The following is a 26654-nucleotide window of genomic DNA, read 5'->3' as shown; positions in this document are numbered from 1 at the left end:
GTGTAGCTATCGGCTTGACCTGCATACAACTGGATCTCATCTCCAAAACGGTGAGATGGCCTCAGGCGAACACAAGCAACGGCAAAAAGGGCAGACCTTAAAGTTTCTTGCTCCACAAAGAGTAAAGGAAGTGCACACGGCTCGACTTGAGAGTTAAATCCAATTAAAGAGGTCTCAATGGGGAAACCTGTCTCCTTTGAAGAGTTTGAAGCTCTGAGACGAAAAACAAACGCTCCTCTTCCTCAACTGAATTTGTTGACTGAGTGAGCAGCCTTCTTGCAGGAGTCCCGGGTCTCGTTAGAGAGACGTACAGTGTGGCTGAGTTGAGGTGGTGAGCCGCTGTGCGTGACTTGCAGAGAGAGTCTCTGCCCACCACCCACTCTGAAAAACAGGGAGGAGAGAGGAAAAAAATAAAAAAGGCTCAGGGAAAGTCCCAGTGACGTTTCCCCTCATGCTCCCATCATCCGTCCACCGTGTTTCCCTACAGCTCTTTGAAGTTTCACATCCTCCGCTCTCCTCCCTCCTCTGATATGGCTTCACTGCCCTCCTTCTACGCCTCCACCTTATGCTTGTTGTATCCAGTACATGTGTTTGGAGTACATATATCAGCTTGCTTAATTACTACTGGTCTGGCAGTGGAACTCAGGAAGTCATGGGCGGATGTCTGACTCTCCGACACCCTCTTTTCGCAATCCCTTACCCCTCCATCTCTCGCCTCCTTTCCTGTCTCTCTGCAGCCTGTCGTCTTCTCTAAATCCGTTTCCAGCCCGACAGTCTTCCTTTTAATTGACTCCAATCTCATGTTTGATTCATTCTCCCTCTCGCCTCCTCAGCCCCCGCGCTGTCATGTCTGTCATTGTTTCTCCCATTCACCACCCTTTCCCTCATCTCCTCATTCATGCCATCCACTATTCTGTTTCATCATCATCATCATTTCTCTTCTTAACTGCCTCCTCATCCATGCGCATTGCAGCCCACTCCTCCCGGTTCTTTCTCTCGCTCTGAATACTTCTCAGTTTCTTTTTCTTCTCCGTCTACCTCTCTCTGTTTCCATCTCGCTGGCATGTTATCAGGGGAGAGTGTGGGCGTCTCCAGAAGGCTTAGATAGGCCAAGTCTGCTCGTGCGCCTACTTCAAAGACTGCTGTTCCCTCTAAACAGGCTAAACTTTGAGGGCCTGTCCTCCATCACCGTCCGTTCTCTTCACTCCCCTATCATCATCACTTCCATCTTCCACCGTCAAGGATAGTGTTGTTGTGCGAGACTCAATCCCTGAACGGTTTTCCTATGAAGTCATTCCTCTCCGACTGAGGCGTCCTCTTTCTAGGTCTACCTTTGAAGTGTGTATGTTAGATTAGAGGGGATTCATCCTCCTCCTACTCTGTTAACTGGGCACAGTCAAAAGAAAACCTGAATCATCAGTCATCACCAGCACAGGGAGGGGAGTGTTGTGCAAATTACATTTTCCTTAGAGTAGATTTTATTGGATTGGATGTGCTTCCTGCTGTGTTTCCGCCCGCTGAGACGCTAAACTTGACCCTGAACCCTGAAGTCTTAAGGGGCCAGTACACTCAGAAGCGTTTGCCGGATGGTCCAAAAGCTTTGGAAATCCTGTCCCCTCACACTTACACAATCATATATTGTAAAGAAAAAATAAGAACATTTTTTTTAGTTTGATGTTGCCTCACTCATAAAAGAATGATGCCAGTCACCTACAGACAGTGAGGGATACAGCAGGTCCAACCAGTGTATGCTGTAGCTGTTGTGTTACACATTATGTGCCATCATTTTGATCCTAGACAAGCAACACTAATTAACATAAAGACACATTTAACTGCTGTGTGAATATATTCTCTCATATTATATATTTCATAGGAAATTATAAATGCTGAATAATCATAGGTGGTTTACCCATGATGCAACTTTCTATACACCCCTGTTATGCTGATGCTACTGAATGTTTTTGTGTCTCTAGTTCTCGGCATTGCATTTTCTCTGTCAAGGCTGTCGCTGACTAGATGTGCTTTGTTTCACATCATTCTCAGTAAACCCTCAGCCAGCAACGTGTGTGTGTGTGTGTGTAAAACCAACAATCATTTCAAAATCACATATAAACACTTCCTGCTCTGACAATCTGTAAACTCCCAACACCGTCTGTGTGCTTAATACTTATCCTTTAGTCAAATGAGAACCCCTGCCTGGAGGAGCAAGGTGTTTTTAATAAACTGATGGATTCACAGCTGAAGTAACAACTGTGTGTATTTCTCGAACTCGGCTTCCTGTTAAATGTCAGGTGTGTTTTGAATGTCAACTTCCAGCGAGATACTGGAAAGCTTCTAAGGGCTTCCAGTGTGGCATTTATCACAAAGCTAACAGTTACTTCTACCTTGCATCTGTCATTTCATAAAGTGTACAATCATTTATACTGTTTACTAGTAACAGGCCTACCGACTCCAGTGGGACGGAAAAGGTAGAAGCTCAGTTAAACAGAAGCATTCAGGGTCATATCTTTCATTTAAAATGTCGCATTTAGCTTGAAGGCAACAAGTTGACAGCTATGTGATGAGACCTGTAGTCGTTTTATATTAATTAGCAGCTTTTAAAAGGCATTCATGGTCACAGATGTCTGAACAGACTGCACTGAGTTTAAAATTAGGACACTAAACATTCAAGCAGAGCACCCGATCTACCAGACCACGAAAGCCATGAAAGGTGACAGAAGCAGTGAAATTACGTCTTTTCTCAAGGTACCAAAAACCAGGAGATGCAACGCTTGAAAAAAAATTAATTATAATAAGCAGTGGGATGTGACCCAGATGCAACACAAGACACATCTGCCACAAAATAAAGCTCAGGCTTTGAGAAATGCACCGCTTGAATGGTTATAAATGAGAAAGCGAAACAATACCGCGACAGAATCAAGACTTCCCAAATCTCTCCCACTTCTTCTTGAAAAATAAAATGAGGCAAGTGCGGCTGTAGAGTTTCAGTGCCTCGTGTATAAATTATAACCCGCAGTTTCATCAGCACAGCATCTAATGAGATATCAAAAGAAGTCGGTGCAGACACAGCGGATAGTCACTCACTCACTCACACACAGACACACACACACACACACACACACACACAACGGTAAAAGAAACTATACACCGTTGCATTTCGTGAAGAGTCATCCTGAGGCCAGTTTGAGTTAAAGGAGCTATTTAACAGCAACACAAATGATTCTGAGACACTAAGAATGAAACTATAAGACTGTGCTGTCTTAATACTAACAATGCGAGGGCTTTCAGCAGCGGGCTGTGGTCCAATCGCCATTGTGTTATCTCAGTCGTCGTTAGCTAGTGACTTAACAGACATTTATTTAAATTAATATCTTCAAGATTATAACTTTAATTTAAAAGAATCTAGCGTTGACCTATACACTGTTCTGCTTCTTTTTTTTTTCAGATACAACAAGAGAAGTAACTAATTGGCCATGTGACGACGAGGTTAATGCTACTTATTCATGAACTCTTCCAAGTCTTAATAAGGGACCTTATACGTGGTGTTCTTATTATATTTTGCTAATATCATATTATGAATGCAGCATTAAGTACTCGAATCTCCCAACTGTTGTCAGTCGTGTTGCATTGTGGGCAATGTAGGCGCCAGGTTTTGACAAGGAGGAAGAAAGGAATTACAAAATCTCTAATTCTGCTGCATCAATGTTGATTTTTTTGGGGATTTTTTTACTGTCAATCATCGGTCAAACAATGTTGTAGAAGTGGAATGCTAAATGGGACTATTCTTTTAAAATGCAATTCACATTTTGAGACTCTATTCTCATGTTGTTCTGTAATCGAACCAACAACTGTGATTTTCTCAGCTTCTGTTTGCAGCCTGAATAATTATCCAATGAAGCATTAAGTATTGCCAACTCACAGCAAGATGGAAATCTCTAAAGAACTGCTCTTTCTCTGACAAGAAGTGCAAAAAAAAAAAAAAAAACTTTCAGCATCAGACGTTTTCCTCGAGCAGCTTTGAGAAACATTTAAGCAACAACAAGGATTCCTGACAGTTAGGAAGAACATAGAAACAAAAGGTCTTCTGTATGCGTTAGAAGAGCAGTAATAAGGGCTGAAGATCGTGATGGCTCTCATAGAAGTGGGGTGAGAGACAAAGGAGAAAGCATTTCCCAGCAGGCATATGACATTTCCTGTTCCATAATCAAAATCTTGAGTTCAATAAAGAGAGTGGATTACAGAGTCATGGGTTGATGTTTTTCACGCTGAGCTCAGACGTGAGAACAGGCCATTCTTTGATGTTTTCACTCCGGGACTGACGGGACCTTTATGCCTGTTAATAAGACTTAAGGCGCCACCATGTAATCCCTTTTTATTACTTTGGCTGACTGTAGTGAACACGTTTAGAAGCAAAACAATCCGTATTCATTTAGCTCCAATAAATTAGTTCATAAAAGTACATTATGCCATAGTAGGTTGCAAGTTGGCCACACATGCCAAGCTACAAATACAACGATTGTTAGACACTGATGTCATTGCCACTGCTAAAGTATTACAATTTGTCTGGTGTTCATTGTGCAGTGCAACAGCCGAATACAAACTAAATCATACACAAGTGGAGCTGCACATCAGAGGACTTTGCTGCCCTCTGCTGGACCAAAGAAGACACAATAACTCAGAGATGAAAGAGTTGTTCAAATGTAGGAAAGGACAGGAGTGAAAGGAAATCTCTTCTGATAGAAACAATCATTTTTTTGTCTTAGCTGTCATATTGTTTTACATAGCTTTTTAGTAAAAAAAGGTATGTCAAAAAAGTGCAATAATCAATCTTTTACAGATCAACCTGGATATCAGAAACAAAAGCGCTCAAACAACAGGTACGCATGTGGAGTAAGAGTCACTCTCCTACTTTTCTCTGTTAATACAAAACTAACTGAAGGTCTGCCGTTAACTTCCTGTTCTCCAACAGCAGCTTATATCCATAGAAATACAGTCTGATATGTGGCTCGGGAGTGAACTGGTGCTGTTTGCAAATGCATAAACCGACCTGATTTCTGCAATCCCGAGCAAATTTTCCTCCATTTTCCCCACAGTCATGCACAGGCCCCATGCTCACTCTTGCCGGCTGCATACTAGGACTGAATATCAAACGCCACTTTGGCGCTTCATCATTCAAACAGCAAACCTTTATTATTCTGGGGTAATGTATCTTCTTCTTTGCACTCATCACTAATCACGGGATTACAGGGAAATAGGTAAAGTGGCAAACAAGATTAGAAACTGGAGATTAGATCAGGAATTGACCTTAAGCGTAGCTGGACATGTTGTCAATAACTAAGGTGGGGTGACATCTAACCAATAAATAGTAAGCCAAAGACTAAACATTCAACCTCTTGATTCATTCACCCAAAGCATTTTGCAGTTTACTCTATGTGCATTGTGTTTCCCTACCACAAGATGGCCATATAAGAATCTTACCAGATTTAACTGTAACGTGCCAAACAACACACACTAGATAAATGATCATCCCAAGAACACCGCCGATCTCTCTCCTTCACCATCTAAACGCCATCTTTAGCATGTAGAGGTGGGATACATCAACTTAATCAAAAATCTCAACCTCCTCGTCTCCTTCACGCCAAGACGCAACATTCAATCACTCTCGCCTGGACAGGGAGTCGTCAGATAGACGACGGAGCTGAATCTCATTAAAAGATGAATAAACGTGTAAAGTTGGACAAACGCACCTCTGCAATCTGCTCTGCTTCTCCTCAGTCTCTCTGCTTCTCTTCTTCTTCAAACGCCGGCCAGAGCATCTTTGAAGGCTCTAATGAAACCTGGTTCAGGCTGCAGGGCAGAGGCGAGTAGCAGGCAAGAGGGAAGTGCAAAATATTGCAGAGCAGTAACGGGGTGCGGTAAAAAAAAAAGGTCTGGATTTAGATCCCTCACTGCAAAATGAGATTTATTTATTTTAAACGACACCTTTACTGATTTTCTACTTTCAGCTTTTTACATGAAGTCAAAACTATAAGCAGAACATTGTTTAAACAGTATTTAACGGTCAGTTTTAAATATGAATGAAAAAAGAAGCCTCGGGGTTGATTTTGAAGGCCTGTGTTTTCTTTTTTTCTTTCACAGATACCGATTAAATTCAAATGTGAGACTAAAATAAGGGTCACGAGAAGTCTTCATATATGATACATAATATTTGAAATTTTCTTAAGTTAAAAACCAAGTCTGCATAACTGCATAGATGTAATTGAATGTCATGTTCTTGTGGCAGCACAACAAGCTAAAAACACAACATTGAAATAATATTCTCTTATAAAGTTGATGTATTTATGGGCGTTTCTTTTTCAGTCGTATTTCTTGCCACTTGATGAATTGAAGTTCAATATTCACACTCCTTTTAGCTCCGTTTAGGTCTCCGACTCTGTCTCTTCAGTTGCTAAATGCCTCACTGTGCTCACCAGCTAACTGCTACCTTTGGAGTTTGGTGCTGAGCAATGAAAGTAGCTTAATATCGGTTGATGCGAGCAGTGAGAGTGAACCAAAGCCCTGAAGTTGTGTCTTTCTCATTTTCCTGCAGGTCCCTTACGGGTCGATATACATATCATATGACAGGCATGACTTGGCCTTCATTACTGGAGCGCAGTATCCTAATAGCACACTTTAGTGGGCAGAAACATACCGACAGTGGCACGAATGTCAACGCAGATGGTTGGCTCGGGCCCCCTGAATCATAACTGCCATAACACTGTCTGAGATGTCTTTAAAGGTGCCAAATCACCATTATGAGCTGCCCTCTCTTCTCCGCTCAATTGTGCATCATGAAGTATGTTGAACAGCTTGACAATTAGCCGTAAATGGGTCGACACTGCAAAGCCGCACTACCCATTCTAGCATTCATCATTAACGTGACAGATCACATCTCTGTGCCTCTAGATTAGGCCGCTGCCAGCACGGTTAACTCCCTCGTGGCAGTTATGAAGGGTAAAATGTCCCTCCCTGGCCCCTGTACCTCGTTTTGTGGTTAGATATAAGCGAGAAGTCAGCCCGTCATAAGATCTGACGCGAGTGTTTAACAGGCGGTTCCCTGAATGTTCAACAACAGAGACTTATGACAGGTAATCCCACAAGTTTAACATTTGACAAAAAAGGCTATTACGAGCGGGCGTGGCAGTAAATGCTGCCGAGATGACACTTGCCCCCATTAATCTTCATCTTGTTATTCACTGCTGAGGGTTCCATTATTCTGCTGTGTTTGAATAATGGGATGACAAAAGGATCGATGTGATTCATGTGACAGAGGTGCAACAGGAAAGTGACCCCGTGTTTAAAAGACGCTGAAACGAAGGAATCTGCAGTTGTTTTTTTTCGTTGTTGCTTTAGCAAAGTTCCATACTGTAGCAATTTAAGGATGGAACATTCTAAGTGATGGTTATTTTACTTCCAGGTCAACTATTGCTGCGTTCCAATCTGACAGTATAGTTCCCTGCGATGTGGACCGCAATGAGTATTCAGCCGAGTTAAGTACGATTTCAAACTGTAGGGAGCAAATGTGCTCAGTTCAAAGGGGACTGATAACTGAACAACGACTCTTCACTTCGCCACAGGTTGACAATCAAGAATACCTATCAGTCACTGTATAGGGCTGTGCTAGCCAAACCAATATTAAAGTTACTACTGCTCTGTGTAACTTCAATTTCATTGATATCCAACTACTAATTCGAGGTCCTGGGAGGAGACCGCCGAAGTTATTTTCAACATATATTAACTATTTGATTTCAGTCGTGTGAAATGTCCACAGCCACAGGTATTCGAGGTATCTACGTTACCAGGGTAATGCCCAAAGGAAGGGATGTCTATATTGGTGGCGTTCTGAATGGAGGTTTACTTGTTCCTGTTATAAGGGACAATGTAACCAATACCTAAATACCTTTGGTCCAACTCTTATTTATGGTACAACCAGCTGCTATTTTTTGGTGTTTCAATCTTCCCAAGTCTGTAATTATGTATAATAACTTTTTAGTTTCTTTTGTGAGTCACTTTGCCGTTCTGCTCTTGAAAGGAGTTATATAAATAAAGTTACATAATTAAATATCAGAGAAATGCAATTAGATGTAAACTCAAGCAATCCGTGCTTCCAAGGTATCCATGAGAACACCTCTAAGCCTCTCACACCTTCACCCGCCCTTCTTTCCCTCCGCACGACCGGCACACATTCATGTCAATGTCATCTGGCCTCAATTTCCTGTGACTGACACAGGGTGGTCCGGACAGTCAGACAGCCCCTCTCTGCAGCAGGCAGGCAAGGCAGGAACTCACGAAGCCCCCCCCCCCCCCCCCCCCCCTCCTGGGATCGGCTCACTTCCAGCTCTGTACTTTGTGACCCACTTATTTGACAGCAGCTCTGTTCAAACTTTGAGAAGCGACGAGTGCTCCAGTGGAATGAATGAGTGGTTCATTTCATTCAGATTTTTCATACCGTTTCCTTCCTACCTTGCACGTCGTAGCCTTTTGCTTTTAATTCATTCCACTACGGCAAAAGAATCAACTTACAGAGTCTTGACAAGATTTTCGGCAAAGGTCGCCGCCTGATCAAAAGCCACACGGACCACGGATGTATTATTGACGAGCCCTCGGGGCAGCTCTATTTCTTCTGGATGCTACAGTGACTCACTATTGCCTCTAAAGGAGCAATAGGTATTACAAGACAGGACGGGCCTTTTGATCACGCTAGTTAACTTTTCATCGTTTTAAAAAATAAGAAAATCTTGCCAGATCTTACACTTTGCCAAGTTTTATCCACAAAAAGAAAATTAGCACATTTGTTTTTCACTAGACAGGAAGAATCATGAGATAAAAAATGTAAACTCATTAAAAGGAGGTGAAATGTTCACTGTGATGGACCGCCTATCCTGAGCAAGCAAGTTTCAAGTCTGTGCAAATGTATTCCCTAATGTGGAGGTGGTCTGTTAAGAAGGCTAGAATTGAGAAACAAGGAATAACTTCTCAGTGGGGATGAATCCCCGTAAGTCATGGTAGACTTATAATAATAATTTAAACATGCACCATTTAAATGTAATGTCCCTGGCTCAATTCTAGCCGGTGACCTTTTGCAGCATGTCATACCCATTTCTCTTTCCCCGTGTTTCCTGTCTGTTGCTACCCGGTCATTATCCAATAGCGGCAAAACATGGCAAATGTCCACTTCTCACACTTCAGCCTTGCTCCATGCACCTGTAACATTGACAAAAGTGCCGGGCAAATGACTATAAAATGTGTATTTTAACAACCATCCTACCAACACCTGTCTTGACAACCATCAGCCATCAACAACAATCCTTAACTTAAAAACACTCGCAGTAGACAGTTTCCATATCTCCTAGATTGATTGTGTAGCCCCACGGCGGTCTGGGTCTTACATCTAATCTATAAACTCAGATCTCGGACAGACCGAGACAACGGGGGAAGGAGGAGGAGCGAGTCAGAGGGCCGAGGTGATATGTGACAGCGTGACGTAATGTTTCTCACCTCAGCACCATGGGACAGACTCCTTTCCCTGAAGGCCGGTGAGGGCTCGGCTGATCGTAGAGGAGTCAGAACTCCGTTCTTCGACTGCTCCCCTGAGGGCGACTTTGGTACAGTCCACACAGGAACACCATCTGAAAACAGACAAGGTTAGTTAACAACAGTGAGGAGGAGATACTTGGGGTTTACTTTTATCTAAGTTGTACTGTTGATTTGTGTGTATTAATGCTTGAATTGGGGTTGGATGAAATTTATAATAACAATGAAAGAGGGACTTTGAGAGACAAATCATATCACACTCTGCATCTTCATTTCTGACTTTCAATATTAAGGTTTTTATGAACGATGCTGGACTGAGGGTGTGTTAGTGATTGTTGTTACTGATTGAGACCATCGGGAAATTGTTTGTGGGCGCTCGTGTGTGTCTGTTAAAATGTAATATTTGTTCATTGTCCCTTTTCTGTTGTGTTGACTCAACTAAGGTCAGACATACAGAAATGATGATTCACTTAGACTCTGAGCAACAAGCAATGAAATGTTCTGCAGAAATATCATAAATCTCAATCCTGTACCGTCTGTCTCATGCTGTAACTGAGCCTAGAAACAACTTCATGCCAGTTGTTGTATAGTCATTTAAAAATCAATACATAGTCTGAGCACTGAACCTCTACCGTCTTCACCTACAGTAGCTGGACTGTCAGAGGTGATGACTCAAAGTTCGAAGATTCTGAACTTCCAATTATGTGCAATATTGTGATAAGATATTTTTTAGCATCATTCAGTAGCACATCTAGCAATTGCTTATTTTAAAGTAGCCTCAGTTAGAATTACAGGTCAGTAAGTTACAAAATGACGTAATGTGGTAAGGTAAGACATCTGTATTACTTAAGGTGCAGTGTGCAAGATCTGGCCACATGCTCCAAACTAACAAGGTGCAGCATTTCACCTTCACTACTGAGTCCATACAATCTATATTTACAGTCATCCATTACAGCTATGTTATAATCTTCACGTGTGGCGTTGGCCTAGTTGATGCCGGTCGTCTTTACTCTGACACTAACCGGAGACTGTACGGTCCGTCTATGTTTTGGTAGTTATGTTTTATTGGATTAAATCCAAATTGGCAGAAACAAGAAAACGATTCATATTTTTGTTTCGTTCTTTCCGCCACATGACGACTCCTTCGCCCGGGAGGAGAGCGTTCAGCTGCTCCGGGAGACGGACCTTCAGTCAGCGGAGCTGTAGCAACTTCAAATTCAGCTGTTGCAAACCCGAGCGCTGGGGGTGTGATCCAGGGACACCGCTGCAACTAACCCGCCGGATCAGCAAACGTTCTGTTGCTGCCGTTACACAGGTTAGATCAAGCGCTGCCGTCGGCCAACAGCCCGCTGGCCATAGCCAGCTGCGACTCCTGGCGCTGGGGTATGCGCTGGCTGATTGAGAGTTGCTAGAGCTAACCCGCCATCTAAAGGTCTGTCTTCCAGCACCGCCACCTGCTCTCCTCGTGGCGAGAACGACCAAACTAATTTCACTAGATATCTCTGCAACACAATACATGGATGTTAACACTGTAACCTAAATGTTGGTTAGTTTTTGAATGTCTTAAACTAAAATCCTGGCCAGATCTTACACATTGCACCGTTAAGTAGGAACCAATGGTTACAATACTGACTAAAAGGCTCCTTACTGGATATCAGCTGAACAACACTACAGCCTCACAAACAGACATCAGATTCAGTCAACTACTCTGACAGCCTTCTAGCATTGTGCTTCACCAAAACTTTATCTGATGCAGAGCTACTGCGCCGATCATTCATTTGAGTCTCCTGTGTGAACAGACTAATGTGATTCGCAACCGTCACTCCCAAAACCCAAGCTGCAAGTTTCCTCATTCAAAAGCTTCTGATATATATATCACGGTAGTAGATCACATTTCAAAGTGCTGTTGATGGAGCGGTACCTTTGGCCCTTCTCTCCGGTCCCAAAGCTCAAATTGGGTTAAAAGTCTAATGCACCAAGAGGCCGTTCTTTGATATCCATTAGTGAGAAGCAAGCTGTGCTTTCACAGGTCGACATGCTGCAGAGCCTGAGGCGAGTCTGTCTCGACAAAATGAGCGGAAATAGCCCTCAGGCTGGGTCTCTGCTTTGGTCAACTGACAGTTTGACTGACAGGAACCTGGAAAGTGTTCGTGGACCTCCTCCGACAATACTGGACTCATATACAATGGACACAGGAGCAGGGGTGCCCCTGCCCGAAGGCGAGTGAAGTGTGAATGAGTTGTAACTATAGTGAGAACTGAATTTTTTGAGAAGGTTATTCTCAAGACATTTGGAGGTTAATAGGATCCTGGGAGTTCATTTCAAGATGTTTTTTTTTTTAGGGGAAACATTTCTGGAAAATGTTCAAGTATTTACAAGAAGCTGGTTTACAAACAATTTATGGCATACTTTGACGCTTTCTCTGAGATGTCACAATAAAGCACCAGAAGCAGAAACACTCAGTGGAGCCATTGATGTCTGGGCCATTGGATAGAGACATGCAGGTGAATCAAATGGCCGTCGCCGATCGAACAGCGGAGAGACAAACATTCATGCAATAGATTTCTCCAATGGCTCTACCTTCCATTTCTGGGCTGTAACATCGATAGATTTTGTGATGTTTCACATCCAACTCTTACCCTAAATGTTCTTCTTGTACCTTTCATTTTCTGTTAAAATGTTTCATCTTAAGGGGGGGGGGGGGCTAGTTTGCAAAGTAAATTTCCTTTATGGATTTAAAATTCCTTAAAGGAAAATGTTCTGCGTGTGGGGTGAAAGAGAGAGGGTTGGGCTTCAAGCTCTTTATTGCAGTGACACAGGGGAGCTAGAGCGAGCAGCGAAGATCCTCCGTGATCAGCTGATAATATGCTGTCTGGTTTGTGACTGGCCGGTTGTTGGTGGGAGTTTACAAAGATTCTTCAAGTTCTTTGACTGTCTTTGCAATTGCTGGAGTTTACTCAGACCAGCTGCTCTGGTTTTGTAGTAATAGGAGCCTGGAGGGACTAACGTGCCAGCCAAACTCAGTCCAACCTCATGCTCGGCTCTCTACCAAAGAGTTATCTTGCCCATGCAGTGGCAAAGCTTTCCTGTGTGGGCGTAACAAAACCATTCAACCAACCGACCCAGCCACTCCCTTTATCAGCTGTACCAAATCTGGATGCTGCTCATGCCGGTGGGCCACACTACCCATCAGTGGCAAAACCGAGGATCCTAACAAAAAAACTCCTCACTGAGGTGTGGGGGGTACATGCCGGAAGCGGGGAGCAGCTGGACCCCCACAGGACTGATCAGCCAGGCAGCGGAAGGAAAGAGGTTTGTACTTGCGGCCCGGTGGTCCCACTCCACACCACCCCCTGTCTGATGAACAGGTACAGGGCAGCATGGCTGTTGGCGCAAAGAGAAGACCGACAAACTGTGAGGACCAGCGGATTGGCGGGGATCCGGCACCCGCCCCAAACCCAGACCCACAAAGACTTTCCAAAAGTCATTAATGGAAGTGGACCACATCTGCTTGGCTTAAATACTCCACCAAATATGTGCACCTGTAGGGCTTTAAAGATGGTAACTGTTGTTAGTTTGGATTTACAACAGGGACCTTGAAGTCAGAACAAAAGCATGCATCAAAAACCATCCATCCACTTTACGCTGTAAAGTATCCCATACATTCCTCTCCCTAGCCTCGTCCTCCAGCTCTTCCTCGGGCATCCCAAGGCGTTCCCAAGACGAAACATCCACAGAAACTTCTCAAACTCCTACAGTAGAATCCACTTCTACCAATTTCTGCCAATTAAGAAGTAGCACATTTAACGCTTTATTAGCCATTTAGTACCATTAAGTTTGTACAGTAAGTCCATTTTAAACACAATTCCATGAAAAAGTCCAGCAAAGCTACTGAATGGACTTTGAGGTGGGATTGTTTTGTCAACAGCAGATAAGTGGTTTACTTTGCAAGTGTTTGAGACATTTCTTTGGGCAACATTTTTGGCCTTGACTTATGAGTCAGATCCATTGTAACTGCTGTGAATCCAAACTGACTACAGTTCACTACATCTTCCAAAAAAGGAGCACGTTACACATTTTCACCAGCCACCTTTCAGTCCTACAGACGGCGAGTGTTTGGTGCTCAATACAGTTTCAGTGGAGTATTTCTTTAAATCAGCTCTACTTCTTTTTATTGGAGAACACAGTTATGGTGTTGCTCTACAGCAACTTGAAAACTGTAAATGGATCATAAATATTCCTCTGAACTTGGGAAAATCTGATCTGTCTACAACTTTTGAAGGATTTGACATAATCTTAACAGAGACCATTTGTTCTGCATTTGGGGTCTAAATTCCACCCAAGGCACTGTTCCCTACGACTTGCTTTTATGCCGATAGAACCACCCTCAAGCTGAAAATGGTTTGAATGGAAAAAACTTTATTGGATCCATAGTGATCTGGCACAGAGCGGATTAAACATGGCAGAGGTCTGACATTTTAGGCACCAGTGTGGATTCCTTTGGCAAAGAGTTAATCCTTTGAGGAGATTTAAAAGTGCATAGTATTAGTCATAGTATTTAGGTTTACTCACTCGCACATAAACTGATTATTGTCTGACATGCATGTAGGAAGACAGTCTGAAATGCTTTCACGGATTCTGTAAAGAGTACTGACAATAAAACCGTGTTCTTACACACTTCACATTCATGCTTGTTCTTGGCACTACCATTTTAAGGAACTATTGTCATTTCAACGCAATTAACGAGATTGAAGAGACACAATAATTAATTGAAAACAGCAAAGAACAACACTGACAACTACAAACTAAGACAAAAAACAGAAATGGAACAAAACAAATTAACACACAAATGCAACATTCAACAACATTTACTACAAACATTGAAGTTCATGGTACCCATCAGGCAGGGACAAGAGCCACAGTCCAGCTGCCCCAGAATGCTGGGGCTGGGCTCTGGAGGAGGGGACTGGAAAGACAAGAGGGATGGGGGAGATGGAGGGGTTGGGGGCTCCAGTAGCAGCACTGGAATGGGGCCAGGGGCGGACTCACCGGAGGGGGCTTCATGGTAGTTGCACTGGGAGGCGTGGGACTGAGGTGGCCCCTGGCTGTGGCTCTGGGACTGTTGGAGGATGTTCAGGCACTCTCCCAGGCAGCTGAGTGTGGCGGCCGACGTGGCCTTGAGCAGCAGCAGGTCCTGGTCCAGACAGGAGAGAGGGCCTCTGGTGGGCAGAGAGTCAATGGACTGGACCAGGTTCTTCTGCTGGCCCTCTGCTTGGGACATCACCTGGGGGACAACAGTGATTTGCATCATTCAAATACATCATCAACAGTCACATTACTCAACTCATCAGCGAGCCACTGGTTTAAAGAGATGGATTGGATTATTTTACATAATATGTTACTAGTTACTCAGGTAGCAACAATGAGTCCTGTAACTGAATCTCTCAGCCAGCCTTACCAGACAATATAATATGCTACAATGCAACGGCTAGGAAATCAATATCACTACCAGTGAGTAAGTTACAATATATCATTTAATATAAAATAAACTAAAGAAACCATCCATTTAACTCTAACTGTACTTTGGCAGGATTTACTGATGTTTGCTTTTCTATTTCTGCCTATTTTGAATCATTCACTTTAAGGAACAATAACTTCAGTGGGTAATTACATGTCCTTTTAAAGGAATAAGTTGGTGGTATTTGGAGTTTTCTCATAACCCTGTGAAAAGACCAAACCCGACAATGATATAGCTTCTTCCTCTGTGCCACAGACCTTCATTGTTGTCGAAAACGAAATTAAAAACACATCAATGAGTCACACAGTTGCACTGGGTGGGTGATATGTTTCTTCATTTAAAAGAACATGGGCACTGCAGTATATTTAGAATCAATTTCCATGGATAAATATAAAGTAGTGCAACAAATGTGTATTCATCTGCAGCTGAAAATAGTCCCAAAAGAATGTAGCATTTAATCCTCGTTGACTAACGTCTGGTAAAATCTACAATGCCCAGCTGTTCTTGAAAATGATTTGGCCTTTTTAGGTGATGAAACTATACATGTGTGGCCTGTATTTAAACATGCATGTCATGGTCATCGTTTAGGACAACTACATTTAAATTGTGCACAATACAATTTAGAGGTTGTTTGGATAGATGACATTCGTCAACACAACCAAGAATGCAGATACACGCATGTGACACAAGATCTTCCACCATCTCATACATACAGTCTAGCATTAATTCTAGTGTTGTTACCTCAGTCTTGACTACAGGCACAACCATCTGCTCCAAGACGGCAGTGCCAAAAAAAGAAGCTGCTAAAACTCTTCAAAACAAAAAAACAAAAAAAAGTTCTCCCCTGCGCTCCCACAGAAACACAAAACATTTCTTACTGAGAGCTATATCTGTATGACTCACCTTTCAGAGTCTAAATGTATCACAAAGGAAGAAGATAAAGTCGGTGCTCGCTAGCGGGTAATACGCTCCTCTCGAGGCTAATGAATCTGGGTTGTTTATCAGCCTGGAAATGTTGTATTCATTAATATTGTATGGCTTCACATACCCTCGTCCTCCACACGCACTTCAATAGCACATCTGTCTCCATGCATCAGCATTCAGAGCTGTTTGGGAATCACTGAGAGCTGTTGTGGTGAGGTTATATACGGTTTAGACATTCATGTAAAGCTGTCCAATTATTCAGCTATTTATTCAGGTCTGATGTTGAATTCCTCAGACAGATGGAGCTCATGGAAGTTCATACAGATGTTTTGATACCTTTTCAGTCATGAAAACTGCCGGTCACAAATACAAGTCATAGTGTAGTCTGACCAATACCGCATTTGAGACAAATAAGGATACTTGCCCAGGAACGGTAGCGGTGCGTCTGCAGTGAATCCAAGCTGACCATAGTTTCAGTGTTTTTTGCTGAGACTTGGGTGAGGTATTGCTTTACAAGTACATATGTATAGCCATATATTGAAGTAATGGGATAATTGTAGCACAGCTGCAAAACTGTCAATATCACTCTGCTTAATATCCAGTATATATATATATATATATATATATATATATCATGAAACATGAGCAAGTATGGAAAGACGTGGAGAGGATTAGTATGCGTGTGCCAAGAGACAGACACACACAAGATTAAGAGATAAATTAGTAATTTGAAGCAGGAAACAAAGAGGAGGAAACCAAGCATATATGGGGTCAGAAACAGTGAGGGCAACTATAAAGTAAGGCATCTAAGCTTCATCACACACGACACGTGTCGTAAAACGTCATAAATACAACCTGGTCTCATGTTGACAACAGGGTCAATAATAAGAGTCGGAGCCACCTTCAAGTATTCAAATAGAATGTTACACACATTAAATATGAATGTTTCATATACAAAACAAATTTCTTCTTCTGTATTTTCCCAATACAAACTAGCTCATAATTGTAACTGAAAAATAAAAACTAAGCTTGATTTTGTAGATAATATTGCTCTCTGTATGTTAACAGATATATGGTTGGTACTCCTTGTCATTGTTTGGTGTATATGCAGGTCACGCTGTTAGACATGAACATAGAAGGAACATATAATTGCAGCAGACATCTGCTACAAAGCAAAGTCAGTGGATTTACAGTAATGGCAGCTCCCGCCACACAAACACACACCTCTCTGGAGCCAACCGGACCAGCGATGCTTAAATAAATAGCCTAACCCCGCTGATCCAGCTCTGCTGCTGCAGCGTAAGTGCCCGGTGGTGCTGCTGCACTGAGAGTCGAGGCGGTTGATGAGTTCACATTAGCCGTGACAAGTTGGCTGTGGAGAGATGGTAATGTGCTCTGACTCCCACTGTCGCACAGCCAGTGGAAAGACAGATGCATGCATGGATGGATGGACAGACGGATGGGAGGTGACAGCATGAAAATGGCCTGAACATTCAAACCAGGACCTCACCGATATATTGGCGCTTCAATGTTACATTTCAGAGATATAAGAATCTGAACTGCGATTTTTAGTCCACTGAATATATTTCAAGTGTCAGAGTAAGATGCTGCTATCGTATTGTCTAAAATAATTGCAATAAAACAATATCATTGTCATTTTAGGAGAATTCTATGCCACTGATATGATGATTTAGCGCAATAATGCAAGAACACTTTCAATGAGCACTCTTCATTTTTAGGAATATTCAGACAGTGTAATTGGAATGTGAATATATTAAAACATCCTAAATAAATATATTAAATAAAACCACAGAACCAAAACAAATAAAATGGAAAAGTAAAATGTGCAATGTCTGCATAATGCCAAGTCTCTCAATGGTCGGAAAAAAACAGCCGTATTATCTGGCGTCACGTTGGCTGAAATGTTGGTGACATTCTTATGTAAACAAACACGCAAGTAAACAAAACGGGCAATATTAAGGTAAGCAAAAATGATCACGGTCGTGTCCCAATTGTGTTATAAGTCGGCAATGTGAACGCTTTTGAGGTCGTGTCCATATAGTTTGCGATACGTCGATGGCGTTATTATCGTGACGGGCCTAAGTAGAACCCTAACTCTGTGCTGCTGCTGCTGCTCACACTGTGTGTTTGAGCCTCCTGTCTGGTGTGAGGATGGTTCAGTGAGTGCGGGCGGGTCGGGGATCAGCAGGGCCGAGCTGAGGAGACAGATCATGTGGAGATTCACTGAGGTGCAAAGACCACTTCCCCCTCCATGACTGTTTGAAAAAGAGCCAAAGTTGTATGCATCTGTAGCTGGGGGTGGGGGGGGCATTGGAACAGAGTAGTGTTCATGAATATTATCAGCCATAGTGACCTGAAAATATATGGGATGTACACCATAAGGTTCCCTCCGTTTGACCATAAATCCACCGATAATCAGCACGCGGCAGCTTTCTGGTCTCTACCGTGTACAGTGTTGCGTAAATCACAGTGCAAGCGCGCTCCTTGACTGTTGACTCGAGCTCCGGCTCTGTGCCATCCCCGCCAGGCAGGTTTATGGGCCCTGTAAAGAATAAAGGGAGTAGAACAACAAAATGACATGAGGAGGGAGGGAGGAAGAGAGGAAGAGAAGGAAGAGAAGGAACAGTGGACGAGGAGAGAGAAGCTAAATGACGGCACGTACGAGTCAGATCGCACGAAGCGGCAACCCAGTTCTTCTGAACCAAAAGCGAGAATGAATCACGCGTCACGGAGGGCCTTGTTTTCTCCGTCTGCGGATAAAACACAAGCACCAAAAGGAGTGTTTGTTTTGCATAACGATCGCACCATCTGCTCTGTATTAACTCAAACTGTCCCCCGGTTCACTTGAGACAGACTCTGCTCCTAAGAGGTGACAAATTACTCTCCGCTCACACCGAACGAGATTTGCTCTCTTTCTGTCACAGAGGGAATCACTTAGGCGAGATATTCTTAGCGAGACGAAGCAGACGCACAGCGTGGCGACTCCGAGTGGGGATTTTAACAACTTGAAGCCAGCCAGGGTCGTCAATGAGAGAGAAGGGCCATGAAACAAAGATCTTTGCATGAAATATTGACGCTACTCCGGCGGTGTCACCAGAGTGACAGGCAGAAGAAGCCGACGAGCCGTTGAGGTAATTGCCAAGTTTTTAGTGCACAGTTTAGCGTGGCAGTCTACCCCCTCACTGTACCAGTCATAGGAGAGGAGACGCAAAGTGCTCACATCCCACTGTGAGGTTTCAATTACACGACAGGTTATTAGGAAAGCAGAGTATTTTTTTGTTCATGCGATGCATTAGAACGTCCTATTTGGGAGACGTCATACAAAGCTGCCTTGTCCCAGTTTGAGAGTGCAACTAAATGAGAGCCATCTTTGTTTTTGCGCAGCGAGGATCAGATAGCTACAAGTGAAAGACTGTCCTCTTATTTATCCCTGTAACAATGATGAACAATAAATAGTTAAAGAAGAAGATATATACACATTTTCTGTCTGCTTTCTCGCCGTCTTCATACGGGTAATTAGTCAACGGACTGAAAATGTATAGTTTCTTCAGCCGAGATGGCAAACATTCACTGGTTCCAGCATTTCAGAAGTGAGGAGTTGCTGCTTTCGGCTATTTCATCATCGTAACTTGAACGCTCTCAATGTTCTTGGGACTGTTCGTCAGACAAAATAAGTCATTTAAAGGTAACCTTAGTAGCACTACAGGGATGTTCATGTCACGATACACATTCCTGCCAATGGTTTTACACTATTCCACTGATCTACAGGTTGCCTTAATGTGCCAAGACTGCAAGCTAGTAAAGATAGAGGCAAACAATACAGGAGCAGCTGCAGGACAAAACAAGTCAGTAAGCATCTGGAACCATCAACATCTTCCACGATGGCCGACATGACCTCTTCCCTGTCAGCGTCTGTTTTTCTCCTCTGTGCCAACAGTTTGCACGGGGAAGTAGCGTTTTACATTTCGAAAGCCTCTCGTCTCTCCTTGTCCATGTTTCTTCCTCCTTCCTTACCACTAAGTCATCTTATCTCCATAATTCAGCGGCCGGATGCGCGGCTGCCTGGCAACAATCCAAAAAGCACACTTCAACTATAACCAAAAGCGTGAGAGCAAAACATGCTGCAGCTATACATCTATAGTTTGCCAGTCGGGCATAAAACCATGTTTTCATCATGTGTATCATTTTCGCCTTCGCAAACCCAACTTTAGGTCCAATCTATGGCAATTAATCACGACACATCAACAGCAGAAAGGCTGTTAAGAAGAGACAGGAACAAAAACGATTCTCTCTTGAAAGATAAGCAGAAAGCAGTGAATGACTGTGCTGAATGTATGGAGATGTGGCAGATGAGGACGAAGTGGTCACCAGACCTGCCGGGTCTGGTGACCGAGGCGGAGAGAATTAATGAGGATTTAAACTTCAAACTAAATCAAAAACTGATTGGAAATTTGAAGTGTTGGGGGTTTTTAATTAACTCAGGATGTGCTTGCAGGTCTGTAAATGTAAGCTCTTATGGAAACGGTGGTAAAATCAAAATGCATACATTCGGCGATTAGCAGGACGACATGGACAGGAATATCAAATGTTCCATATGGACGAGCTCGCTGGCACAATTTATCTTCTTTGCACACACCGACACTTCTCATATGTCGGGTGCCGCACACACTGACCCCGATTAAACAATATAAGCTCCACGAGCTCTTCCCTCTGTCACCGGCCATGTTAATCAGTATTGATATATACCATAAAAATGCCAACAAAGCTGAATTTACAGTGAAGACCGAGTACACTGCAGTCGCTGTCAAGCTTGCAAGGAGGCCAGAAATATCTGCTGAACCCACTGCACCAGTGTCCCACCTGAGACCAGTGCAGAGACTCTGAAGGCCACGCGGAATACTAAATGATCAGACAAAACGTTCTTGAAGTGTTTTCTGTTAAAACGCAAAACTTTGTTTGATTAATATTTAAGGTTTTGAATCCAGTTTATCATAACTTGTTATTGGTCATAGCAAAATCAAGTTAATTGGTAAGATCTGGGAATGCAGCAACATCCAACAGGCATACGATTATACAGACTTCAAACAAACCCCATGGTCGGACAAACTTGTTTAGAAAAGTTTAACAGTAGAAGTATATCCAAACATGGAAGACTAGAGGGACCACTAGCAAGGTTACAATGGATGCCAAACAAAGACATTGGGAAGCTAGTTTTCAGTAGTTTGGCTGGAAAAAGTTGGTAAAGCTTGTTAATCAACCTGCTGTTTGTTTGTATTAAGTTGACAAATAAAGCCCTTTATCACTGGGATTTGGATGTAAATTTAAAAAATTCAAATGTCAAAATGACAAATAAACTTCTAAAAAAAAAAATATATGCCATTTGTGAATATTCACGACAACACAATCATTTTGGAAAAGTTACTGTATTTCATCTGGTATCATTAAATGTCTCCTCCAATTCTTTAATGTGTGGTTCTGTCAGCAAAAAGACTATATAATTATATAAAGAAGAGGAAATGGCTAAATGGCGTTAAAAAATAAGTAATTTTCAAATATTGATCCGTTTTAAAATGATCAATGTAAAAAAATGCATAAAACAACATCTTCATATCCAGTGTGGGCTACAGTACATCAGTTAAATAATAGCTTGCGCAGTAAGATTAGCTCGCTAGGGGAAAGCTAGCTAGGCTACTCCCGTTGCTCACATGACCCGCGCCCACATTCCGATCTACCATACTTGCCTTAGTTGTGTGCCGTTTCTGTGCAATTAGGGATTTTTACAACTGTGTTGTTGCTGCGTCACAGTGTTCCCAGATCTCAGCAATGAATTTGGATCTAACAACTGATAGAAATGACGACCAAGTCTATTAAAATGAGGCCAAAGTTGTAATAACTGTCATGTTGCTTTGGCAAACCCATCTCCACTTGTTTACTACCTTTCTGTGGAACCCCTTTTAAAAAAGGCAAACACAAAAAACAAACTCCCTCCGTTGAATTTGAAGTCTCGAGGCCCAGGGTTAAATTCATATCGTTATGCCTTTGACACCCACCTCTTTGACCTCCAGCAGCCGTCCCGGGTACAGATTCCTGGCCCGCCGAGCTGCAGCCGGAGATTTGTGGTGGGTGATGGTGACGATGTTGCTGGGTGAGGCCACGTGGCTCAGGTGCCTCTGAGAACCCGGGGATGAAGATGGAGTTAGGTGGGGGAGGAGGGAGAAGCTACGGGTCCGACCAGAGGATGAGGAGCCCTGGGGGGGGGGGGGGGGAGCAGGGGGCGGCACAGAAAGGGAGAGAGAGAGAGAGAGAGAGAGAGAGAGAGAGAGAGAGAGAGAGAGAGAGAGTAGGGTGGGGATTTAAATGTGGAGGAAGCATGATAATGTAAAAGGAAGAGTATGCTCTTAAAAATTCTTTGTTTTCAAAAAAGTTTCAATAAGGAACGCCAGGGTTTCTATTCCCCAAATTATACTTATTCTACAGAAAAAGGAAACATTTCTTTTCTGTTTCTTTAGTATAAGCAAAATAATATAAAGGAACGTGACTGTTATAAAGTTTATATATATATACACACACATATACAGTATATATACGTATGCCTTCCCTCAGCTTTAACAAAATATTTCTTCCTTTTAAGTCAGTAGCTTAGCTAACGTTAAGGCTAGCTAACATTACCTGTACCTTGTTTTACTAACTTTACTCCGAATGAGAAGTTTCCTGCAAACCCTGCTTAAAAGCATAGAACTTATAGCCTGTACATGTTGTGTAAATAATGAACTGGCTTTTAGCTATTATACATTACTCAGGGGTTGACAAAACTGCAACCTTTCAGGTAATAAATGTGTCTCAGCTTTGGCCTTGAGGCATTTTCTGTTTATCTGCATCCGTGTCCTTGTTACCAGAGGAAAATTACCACTTCGAGCAAAGACTGTGAAAGAAGTACCTGTGCCGTGTACATGTGGTAGCCTATTTGTGATTTCACTCACATCAATATCTCAAACATTTTACTATAAAACAATAAAATTACAATTTCATTCCGTCTTAAATATTAACTTACTTGCCTGTATCTGTGTGTGTGAACGTGACATTGTTGTTATTTGTCAATTTTCTGTTGTCTTTTGGATAGCTTTTTTTAATATATATATATATATATATATATATATATATATATATACACACACACAAATGCATACATTATTTTTAAAAAATATTCTTCTTCTTGTTATTATTATTAGCATGAATATTATCATTATTAATAATGAGATTTTTTTATATCATTATATAATCATTGTTATAATAAAAGGTTCAATATAGAACCACTTGTTTAAGAGTGCAGGGAGAGGTAAAGGCATGTTTTTCTCTGACATAAAGCCTATTTGGTAATCGCTGCGTTCACATAATGTTTAAAAGACAAACGAAATCAACAAACGAATCAATTTTCCAGAGAACCCAATTATTTGCCGTCTCGTCAACCTATCAATCAAATACATTGCTTCCCCATAAATGCAAACACACAGTAGTTGCCACCACCAGGTTTGTGAATTAAAGTTGTATAGAAGAAAAAAACATAAAAAGGTAGTCATCACTTTTGTTGTTTAGTTTTTGTTCTCTGAGCCAAAGCTAAAGTCACATCGCATTCTTCACTTTCGATCGATGCCTCCGCCGCCTCCCCTCTGTGACTCTCGCCTCCCCTCTGTGACTCTCGTCTCTTCAGTTCGTTGACCTCTGTGCTCACATGTCAGAGCAGCATCTCTCTCTCCCGTCTTTACTCTCCGTTAGTTTACAGCAGCGCAGAGAGACGAGGCACCGGAGACTCGACCCTCAGAACAGCGAGAGTGAAAATAAAATAGATCAAATAAACAGCTTACGCCCCGGGACACTGCTCACTGTGAGGGAAGCCACCGGCCTTCGATTTCTTTGGGAGTTCTGCTGCTCGCTGTGAGGTAACCCAGGAAATCAAATCTATGTCTAACATGCCGTGAGATAATGTCACATACATGATTAGGCGTTTATTCTGCTCCTTTGGGTAGCTGTTAGTGTAGAAACACCACATTTAGATAAAAACAAGAGAATTTCCGTGTGATTAGATGCATCCAAACACTAAATAGGGAGTTATAGTAGGCAGGTCCTTGGCTAATCATTTAAACAGAGCATAATCAGCTTACAGGAGGGAACACTGTTGCATTGTGCAAGGCTAAGCCACGAGGCGTGAGTAAGCAGAAAAGGAAACAGCATTTCAGGAGTGCGAACAGATAACACACGCTGAGGTTTCGTCCTCCAAAACTGGCACAAAGCCCCGAGCGTTTCAATAAACTGGAACAACAACAAGACGTCAGAGCAAGAAAATGCAAAGGGCACGAGGAAAGGAGGGGAGAGATGCAGGAAAGTATGGAGCTCAGGTGTGAGGAACATGTTAAATAAAGGGGGTTGTAATGCTTCACATAGGGCAGACAGTCACAATATTTATGGCTTGTGACCCTTTAAAATGAATAAATTTCCACAGTTGTCTCTCATATTGATTTAACTAAAGATGTTTAGAGGCAGGAAGATGTGCAATATCTAGTATATCAAAGAATAAATCAAAGAAAATGATTATAAACATTCAAAGATCGCGTCACTTTTCAAGAACATAAGACTTAAGAGACTCAAGTTGCAGGCAGAACTGACTTGGTAAGGAGATTTCTGCGGTGAGACCTTGTGACTTTCAGATTTGTGTTGGCGTCCCGACACAGCAGAGGACAGTTAAACACGTCAGAGAGTATGAGAGAAATGTAGACACCAAAGTCTACCCTTCCAATTCAAATATGAAAATATAGTCATGATATAAATTGGAGGCCTTTTGTAAATTTACGTACAATGATTCCAGTCTTCTAATCTTATACATAAACAGGAAGTGTACTCTGCCTGACAGACCAAGCTCAGGGGTACAAACAAGTACTACGTTTCTGCTTCACAGATGCTCTCTGCTGTCACTCGACCGTGGGCGGACTTGGCCCTGAGAGAGGCAGCGTGGGTAGCTGGTGCAACGGTCAGCTGCTGACCTGTCATTTTCTGCACTACAGGGAACCACGCTAATTACACACAATTAGCTAATCAGCAACAACCTCGGTTAGGAGGGTATGGAAATAGATGAAAACATAAATACAAACACAGATCCAACTAATTTAACCATTTTCAAACCTTATATCAACATGTAAAGATAATGCTATTGAAGCGGAGTTTCAAGCCAGAGAGAGAGACACACACACACACACACACACACACACACACACACACACACACACACACACACACACACACACACACACACACACACACACACACACACACACACACACACACACACACACACACACACACACACACACACACACACACACACGTCTTTAATGTAACGTAATGTTACATTCTGTATCTATGCCTTTCACAAAACTGTCTATGTTGAATCTGTATTCAGTTTCATACCTGAAGTTGTTCGAAGTTTATATTTGAAGTAATCTATAGTGCTTCATTTTCATGTTCTATTGGTTTTCCACAGCCACTTATCACGTGCATTCTTCCACGTTGTGCTGCTCATAAACTGTATAACGATACTTTAACCATGTACCATGTGGTGATGTCAGTATGAAATGTGAACTGCACAAAGGCAGCAATATACATATTTCTTTAATTCTCATGCTAGGCAGAGGTGGAAAATGTGGTGTATTAATGAGTGCACAATGCAAAGTGCAATGGAAACAAGACTTAGGGAATTAATCATGATGCACATGAAGCATGTGGCTTAAAAGGTCCACTGACATTTTCACTGAAAGAGATAAAAACATCAAATCTGTGTGGAGCAATGAGAAGACTATAACCGTTCTCAAATGAAGGCTTTAGGTTTGACTGGAGCCGTTTTCACTACGCCATCTCCTTGCCTCTTCTTCTGCAATGACTTAACAGCACCTGAGAATGAGCGCCACCAGCTGGCGTCTGTTAATCTCAATGAACCAACTCCTAATCGTCGCGTAACAAGAGTGGATGGAAACACGCATTCATTTGTGTTTTCTTTTGTATGGAAACTTGGCTACTTACTTATTTGTGAGCTGGGAGGACAAACAGAGAAAGATCACGGCTGAGCCATAACTTAGAGGATTTGTAAATGTATCCGGTGACTCCATCTGCTGATGGAAATCATGGGATAGGATTAAAAGCTCTTAAACAGCTTTTAAAATGGACCTCGAGTTGAGACTGTGAAACTAAAAAAACTTTTGCAGAGTCAGAGAAGTTGATTCAGCTCAATGGCAATTTTTGAGGTTACAATTGCACCACATTTTCAGGTGTTCCTACCTCGCCCATGTCTGTCCACATATTGTACTGTCCTATCTAGGCTGAAACTAACATACCAACATACTCTCTCCCTCATATGTTCTTCTACCTCATCAACTTCTACATAAAAGCCTCCCGAAGAAAAATCTGACAAACGGATTCAATGCATCTGTATGGATCAACCGTATAAAATATGTCGGCACTGTTTTTATTCGGTTTCTAATAAAGACGAGAACATTGAACCCCTGCCCTTTTTTGTAACAAATAAATCCTGCTGCACCTCTTCTGTTATCAGAGATGTAGCCGAGCCGCCGCT

General features: G+C 42.4%; 1 protein-coding gene across 1 annotated transcript in view; it reads right to left on the bottom strand.

The window, feature by feature from the left end:
• osbpl10a (oxysterol binding protein-like 10a) overlaps positions 1 to 26654 on the bottom strand; it is a 62169-nt gene that overhangs the window by 10165 nt on the left and 25350 nt on the right. The window contains exons 5-7 of the mRNA XM_076105643.1: positions 22087 to 22284; positions 14623 to 14857; positions 9538 to 9668 (exon numbers count right to left, since the gene is read on the bottom strand). Coding sequence (XP_075961758.1) covers positions 9538 to 9668; positions 14623 to 14857; positions 22087 to 22284 — 564 coding nt within the window. The remainder of the gene's footprint in view (positions 1 to 9537; positions 9669 to 14622; positions 14858 to 22086; positions 22285 to 26654) is intronic.

The sequence above is a fragment of the Anarhichas minor genome, unplaced genomic scaffold (assembly GCF_050575085.1).
Source record: "Anarhichas minor isolate MPS153535 unplaced genomic scaffold, ASM5057508v1 ptg000033l, whole genome shotgun sequence".
NCBI classification, from domain to species: domain Eukaryota; kingdom Metazoa; phylum Chordata; class Actinopteri; order Perciformes; family Anarhichadidae; genus Anarhichas; species Anarhichas minor.
This window is presented reverse-complemented; position numbering and strand designations above follow the sequence as displayed.